This window comes from Hippopotamus amphibius, chromosome X, assembly GCF_030028045.1.
Source record: "Hippopotamus amphibius kiboko isolate mHipAmp2 chromosome X, mHipAmp2.hap2, whole genome shotgun sequence".
Taxonomy (NCBI): Eukaryota; Metazoa; Chordata; class Mammalia; order Artiodactyla; family Hippopotamidae; genus Hippopotamus; species Hippopotamus amphibius.
In genome coordinates this window covers 14171701-14179656 of record NC_080203.1, presented here as the reverse complement: position 1 = coordinate 14179656, position 7956 = coordinate 14171701, and the positions used below count along the sequence as shown (strand labels likewise).

General features: G+C 39.1%; 1 protein-coding gene across 1 annotated transcript; it reads right to left on the bottom strand.

The window, feature by feature from the left end:
* Positions 1-4771: 4771 nt before the first annotated feature.
* CXHXorf66 (chromosome X CXorf66 homolog) lies at positions 4772-7617 on the bottom strand. Its single transcript, XM_057717556.1, has 3 exons — positions 7509-7617; positions 6670-6826; positions 4772-5615 (listed from the first exon to the last, which is right to left on the bottom strand). Exons 1-3 carry the CDS (start codon positions 7594-7596, stop codon positions 4772-4774), a joined length of 1089 nt encoding a protein of 362 aa, XP_057573539.1. The 5' UTR covers positions 7597-7617.
* Between the last annotated feature and the right edge of the window lie 339 nt (positions 7618-7956).

Here is a 7956-nt window from a genome sequence, read left to right as displayed (position 1 = left end):
TTGCGGTGAGTGGGGGGCTATTCTTTGTTGTGGTGCACAGGCTCCTCATTGCTGTGGCTTCTCTTGTTGCGGAGCACGGGCTGTAGGCACGTGGACTTCAGTAGTTGCAGCACATGCGCTCAATAGTTGTGGCTCACGGGCTCTAAAGCGCAGGCTCAATAGTTGTGGCACACGGGCTTAGTTGCTCCGCAGCATGTGGGATCTTCCTGGAGCAGGGCTTGAACCTGTGTCCCCTGCATTGGCAGGCGGATTCTTAACCACTGCGCCACCTAGGAAGCCCACATGTATCTTTTTGAATTATAGTTTTGTCCAGATACATACCCAGGAGTGAGATTGTGGGATCATATGGTAATTCTATTTTTAGTTTTCTGAGGGACTGCCATACTGTTTTCCACAGTGGCTGCACCAGTTTACATTCCCACCAACAGTGTAGGAGGGTTCCCAGCCTTTTGGTGATATTAATATGGCATTAAAAAATAGTCCATTTTGCTAGGAAAATTGGTGACTAAGGGAAGAGTTTGATGACAGAGGATATATGTGAATTTTTTATTATCCGCAAATTTTTACTATTCAGAGAAAATGACTATATAGTTCCTATATTTTACTTTTTAAAGTAAAATACTTATATGTAAGAGATTTATGGCAATTTATTTCTTCATCTCCTTCAGCAGTCTTTTCAATGTGTTATTTTGATTCAGGCACATAAGGGAATAATTCTAAGTAAAATTATTCTCAAGTAGCACTACCTGAAAGTTCTTTGATATAAGGTATAATTAGCTCTTACTTATTTAAAAGATGGCCCTTTTTATGCATTATATAAATAATTGCAAAACTAATTAATCATGATTAACCCTTGTTTGAGTTCCCTTCCTTTGCTGCTTCTAATTCTTAGGTTTTGCACACTGGCAGGGACTGTAGGATTTTGAGAACCAAAAAAGCTGAAGTCCTTGCTTGACACCACCACCATCCCACATCTAGTGTATCACTTTGCTGTGGCCACTTAAAGATCTGCGATCCCAGCACATGCCACAGATGTGCTGCAGTCAGCTAGCCTCCTCAACCCTGGTAAAAAGTGGTCTTCTTGCTGAGTGAGCATTCCTTCAGCTCTTCACAGCTCCCCTTCCCAACAGGAGCTAGAAGAGAGGATCTGTAAGCATCCTTTCAGCTCCATGCTTATATAATTTCTTTTTATAAATTTTTCTTCATTTTTACAAATTTTTATTTTTAAAATTTTATTGAAGTATAGTTGATTTACAATGTTGAGTTAATTTCCATGCTTATATAATTTCATGTAGAAAATATTATGTGTGAGAAATGTTTGAAATCTGACCTTTCAGCACTTTTTTTTTTTAAGTAATGGGTTTTTAGAAAGAGCTGTACTGAATAAAAGGAGCAAAATATAATTAATTTCAGTTCCATAACCAGGAACAAGGGATGAGTTTTGGAGATGAGTGTCAGGAATGTGGATCGAAGGGAAAGAGAGTGGGGGATGGTGTGAGAGGAAAGGGCCACGCTTGAAACTGGCTTCACAGTGCTCCCTGGAGAAAGGAAATGTAAGGAAGCCACGGACTGGCTGAGATAGGGCCCTGACTCTTTGTTGAACCGGGAAATAAACAAAGAACCAGACAGAAGGAAGGATAAAGATATCATGAGAGATAAGACAATGCTGCGTGAAGGCTAGGAAACAGAAATTCAGAGCCCTCTTACTTAAATCAGGACATTTGCAAGAAGTGCCAAAGACCATCCTTTGGAGTGATAGGGCTTAATTATTTTAATTATTAGCTTGCACAAGCTTTCACTGATATTTTTTCTTTTTTCTTTTTCTTTTTTTTGCTAAAATTCTTCTCTGACTCATGGTACATATTTTTATTACATACTTTATACCGGTGTTATGTGTGAAGCCTCCACTAATGCACCTAGAATTTTGCACATTGAATGAGCTTCAAATATTCTGTAGACTCCTACTCTATAATTAAGTGTGGTTTAAAAAGGAACATACATACTCATGCTGATAACTTGTTCTTAAGATGTCATTATCATTGGTCGTCACTGGCAGTTAGTCATTTTTATTAGATATTAATATTAACAGCCTTTAAAGTATTACAAGTCTCTAGCTTAAAAATGGGAAAGAGAAGAGAGCTTAGATTATTTGGCTTTCCCTCTGAAGACATTGGTTGAATTTAAGCTGAAAACCGTACAATTTTGACTTTTGCTATTTTCCAGGCTACTGATAGCTCAGATTACCTCCAAAATCATCTTATAATATGAAGCCAGATTAGCCAATGAAATTGTAATTTTGATTTTAAAATACTTAGATGCTGTCAAATGCTGATCAACATCATATGAACAAAGCAACCATAAAAAAAATGAGACGAATGGGGAAATTTGAATACTGACTGGATAATTTATATTAAGGAATTATTATTAATTTTTACATGAGACAATAAAATGGATAGGAGTATAAATGAAACAAAATTAGGCACGTAGTGATAATTGTTGAATCTGAGCAATGCTTATATTGGCGTTCATTATACTCCTTGTTCTACTTTTTTGTTTGAACTGTTTTTCATATCGAACTGTAAAAATCTGATCAGAACTTCTGCTTCTATTTGTGAATTTTAAAAAGACCAGCCTAACCCAGAGCAATTCTAACCCTTTACAGTTTATCTTTTCAAAAAGGGTAATACCAGTAGGAAATCAAGTCTATAGCTCCCACAGTGCTTTTTAAATGCATATATCATCTCTTAAAACTTTTATACCTAAGCAGCTACTTCATGCCATCTGTGAATTTTATGATGACCTTATGGGTACAGACCCCACCAGGGAACCACCAGTAGAGGCAGAGGCTATGAGGAAGTCAGATCTGAATGAACATAAGACATCTTTATATGTTCCGTAGGTTAGGAGAATGGCCCAGATTGATTAAATGTCAAGTAGGGATTTTGTTCACACCAATGGATTGGGTGATGTGTAAATAAATAGGCACCCTATAAACTGGTAGTGAGAAGGCAGTACAGCATAATGAAAATTTGAGCATAAGCCAATTGTAGATTCATATCTTGATTCAACCAATTACTAGATGTGATCTTACTATATGTCACAGAGTCTTGGTTAACTCGTCTAATCCCCTATATAGTAGGGGGCTGTTGGGGATTAAATAAAATATGTGAAATGTGAGGAAAGTATTAACACAGCAGGTCTGGTTGTTTGGTCCTTGTATGTCAAGGGAACTGGGAACCATGATTTGACCATTGGCCAACCCTGTGAGAACGTTCTTATGTTAATGGTTGATGATCATGTTTTGTACACCTGATTGCTTTGCACAAACATCAGTTTTGATGATGTACATCTGGTTTCATTGTTGGGATCCTGAGTTTCACATGCCATGGCTGGTCATGTAGCATGATATACCCGTGGGACCAGTTCTCAATAAAAGCCTCAGATGCAGAGGCTTCCCTGGGTAGAGACATTTTGCACGTGTCCTGCTAGTTTCTTGTTGGAGAGAGCATGTCCTGGGTGGTCCCAGATGGGTAAGTACTCAAAAGCGTGTGTGTCCATCCTCTCTGGATTCCTCCTGATAGAGATCTTTTTCCTGTTGCTCTTGGTCTATATATTTTTGCTCTAATAAACCTTAGCCATGAGTATAACCTGCTTTTGAGTCTTATAAGTCCTTTTAGTAAATCAGCAAAATTGAGGGGAGGGTGGTCTTCAGACGCACAAGACATAAAGGGACTAGTACAATGCCTGGCAAATGGTACACGTGCAATATATGCTAGCTATAGCATTTAACTTATCCTGCTAGATGTTACAGGGGCGGAACCTCACTGTAATAGAATATAGGCTGGGACTCCAGGACTTTGTCTGCTTTTCTCAACCACACCCTTGGAAGAAGGCAAGGATCACCTCTCATCAGTGGGGAAGTTAGAGGATATAACTTCAAGGTTCTCCCCTGGCCTCCCACCCCTGCCAATTCAGAGTGGGAAGGTACCATGTGAAGAAAATGGATAGATATCAGACCTCCAACTGGGGCATTTTGAGAATGCACAACAGGGCAAACCCTTTTATCAATTTGAAGTATAACAAAAAGAATGAAAAGCCTTGTTGAGAGTTATGAGGACTAGAACACTTAGACTAATATCATAGAGCCCCAGGTGTGGGTGCTGGAGGCTGGACCCTTACTTTGGTAGCAGTCACGGGAGGCAGTGGTATTAGAAATGACTATTAGGAATTTTCCCAACACAGCCAGAACCAAGCACACAGAGCCATTTCCTCCAAGCACACAGAGCCATTTCCTCCAAGCACTGGGCACTGCAGAAAGACAGTCTTAAATTGTGAGGACTGTATGTAAACATTAAAAAATAAAGGTAATTGGATTGAGACTTCAGTTGAGGGCTAATCCAAGGGAAAGAGGAGTCCAGGGTACCCATCTTACAGTTCCTTTCTATATTTGTGTGTGTGTGTGTGTGTGTGTGTGTGTGTGTGTGTGTGTGTGTGTGTGTCTATGGTTCCCATCCAAGTGACCAGATCTAAATAAGATACCTCAAAATACCTTTGTGCCTCTAAAACGCAATAATAATTACAATAAAATCATTTGTTATATCATGCATTTAATTACTATTTTTCAAATAAATTGCCTCCAAGATGGGAAGGTCTAATCTCAATAGTGACCCCAAGTGGATTTTCCCTCTATCAGGATCTTAAAGGATGGTGAGCATAAAATAGTTGGTATAAGTTTGCTTCTTCATGGGTGGTTTTTATTTTTATTGAGCCCTTAATTATTTTGGATGGTTTTATAGATGATTTCCTCGCGTTTTATGTTACAAATAAAGATTATTTCCCTGTCACTCTCACTATCACTGCAGTGGGTCGTCATATCACTGTCATTCGCATTGCCACAGCATGCACTGTATCTGGAATTCATCTTATGAAAGGACTTCGAAAAAACCTTCAGTTCACGTGGAAAAGGTAGGTTTTGAGCACTTTTCTTCTTTGCCTCTGAAATACTTTCGGCAAACAGCTCAGAGGCAGCTCTGCAAACAAGGCATTTTTCCTTGTAGCGTCGGCTAGACTTGACTGGTTGAGGCCTAGGTAATACGTCTTCCTTAGCTGTACTAACTGACCTTTTGAGATTGCAGTGTGTGTGGCGTTTGGCCAGCTTCTGTGAACTGGATGGCTTGGGCAAGCTTTGATTTTGTGGGTAGGGTGGACAGGGAGTTTTTGTTGGCATGACCGGGTATTCGAGGCTGGCCAGCCGAGGTGGCCTGATGGCCTTACTGGGATAGGATGGACTGCCCTGACTGAGTAGCTTATGGGCATGAGCCCGCTTACGTGCCTTTTCTAGACTGCGTGTTCTGTGTGACTTTTCCTGGTGCGGTGGTCTGAATACTCTTTTGGAACTTGATGGCTTACGTGACTTTTCTCGACTCGAGGGCCTGATTAACTTTTCTGCACTGGATGGTGTGGATGCCTTTTCTGGACTTGAGAACCCAGATAACTTATCTATACTGGCTAGTGTGGATTGTTTTTCTAGATTGCACAGACTAACTGTCTTGGAGTCAGTGAATGATATTTTGGATGACCTGGATGACATGGCTGTTACGCCTTCTTTCTTGACCCTGAAAATATAGAAAATTTGGAGTATGACAATTTAAATCATAACAGTACTGTTGCTATCACCAGAAAACACAGGCTACTGTGTCAGTTTAGACTTCTGGTCTTTTTTTGGCTCTAGCAGGAAAATTGAACACAGTAAGAATTGGAGTGTGGTGAAAGCCATGACTCAGGTTACAGATATGAACTCATATTGAATGCTTTTTCTTTTTCTTAATTTTACTGTTTCAACCACAATAGATAACCATATAATCTACGTATGGAATGACACAAAATTGTTTGAAATCTACTGTTGAGAGGGAGAGGATTTTATCTATTCCAGAAATTAAAATTTTGATAAAAAAGTCACAAGTTGATATGCAACTGAGGCACAAAAGTGACAACTTGTCACATATAAAGAAAAACTCTTTAGACGAAATTCATTGTTTTCCTATCATATTTACACCATCGAATTTTCTACCCATGAATATTTATATTCACAATATTCCTCTAAAACCAAAGGAATGGAGCACTGGTATATTTCAGTCATCAGTCCTTGGATTGGGAAATTTTTAGGGAACCAGTGTATCGGCCAGCCTGATCCTCCTATATAAAAGGCAGGGACTCAGATTACTGAACACAGTTAATAAATTTTCATGTTATTACATCTTAAAATGGTAGATTATCCAAAATGTTTTATTGTCTTTGGAATGCAGAGACCCAACTCCTTCTCTCTCCCCTTTTTCATTCTTACTGTCTCATTCAGATAGTCATGCCCTCTTTTCCTAGACTCAGTTCATAATGAAATTAGCAGCCTGGGGCTCAGCTGAACCATGAATAGGAGACAGCTTTGGCAAAAGTTGACAATGTACTTGAGATAATTTAAGAGCTGATATCATTTAAGTGGAGGTATCCACCCACAAGATGGTGGTAGCTCTTTTAAAGTCTAACGTTAACATTAAGTAACCATAACAACAAGGAAACCTCCTACAGGTACAACACACACACACACACACACACACACACACACAAACTCTCACACACACACCCTTTGCATTAATTCAAAGGTGTAAAACTTACGTTCTTGTTTTGGTGGCATCATCGCTGATGCAGCTATAATAAAGAAAACAAAAACATGAAGAAGCAAAAGTTATGATCGTAACGCCAATTACGGCAATGAGTAGTTGTTTCTTGATGTTGTCCATTTTGGTCTCCTTTGGTTCCTGGTGCTTAGCTCCTGTCAAAGAGATTGTATCACCAGAAAATGTGTTAGGTAAACAAGTTTCCTTCCATTTTGATGGTGGTTTGTTGCTATAGATCAAAGTCAGATCTCTTCATCAGTTACTTTGTAAGCATGATAAGTGTTCCACTGTCATTTTCTTCCCTCTGTCACACCCACAGCCACAGTCTAGAAGCCAAATCTGGGAGGTATCTCTGGCTAATCAGTATAATTACCTGGGTTACCCCTGAATCATGGCTTGCTAACCCATTACCCAGTTTTTTGAGAGTATGTGTGTGTGTGTCTTCCATGTGTGAATGTACTGGAATGTTAATGTGTGTGTGAATGTGTATGGTGGGAAAGGGGATAGGACAAGAAAAAACCCTTCTTGAAACCTACTATGTGTTAGGTACCATGCCACATTCACTCACAGAGCATTTTCTAGTTTGGCGGGGGTTGGTGGATTGGGTGGGGAAGGGGAGTGAAAGGGGACAATATGTCTATACTCTTTATGCTTCTATGTTGCTTGGAATTTTTACACAGAGGTAAAGCTTTCAGGTGTTGTCCTAGAAATTCTTGAAGACCTACTAATGGTAACATCTAAGAGATAGCAGATTTCTTAAACACAGCTAGCTTGCCTAATTTACTGCTTGAATGAATAATAGATCATAATTTCTAAGTTTTAACGTTAGGTACATACCTGTAGTAGAAGATTCATTGCTTTCATTTGTATTTGAACAACAATTTGTCCAAATGGACAAAAGTAGGACATAAATTAAAAGATTCATGTCCAGGGCCTTGTTCAACTGTTTCTTCTATCAAAGAGACTACTGGGTTTGATGTGGTTCAGCTTGTTCTGGGGCTTTATGTCATCATTATCATTCTGTGTCATTGTCTGACAGCATAATCTCACCATGGGGAGGCATGAACTTCTGGGCACAAATATTATCAAATGACTTTTAATCATTTATTTCTCCTTTACATCAAATATTCTATCAAATTTAAATCAAGAAGATTGGGATATTAGTAAGCACAGAGGGAAGTATTTAGAGAAGGTAGAGAAACTGGGATAGCTCTAGATATTGAAGAGCTATTTTTCCTTATTAAATGTTAAGGAGGCACCTTGCAGCCTTGTAGTAGTTCTTCTG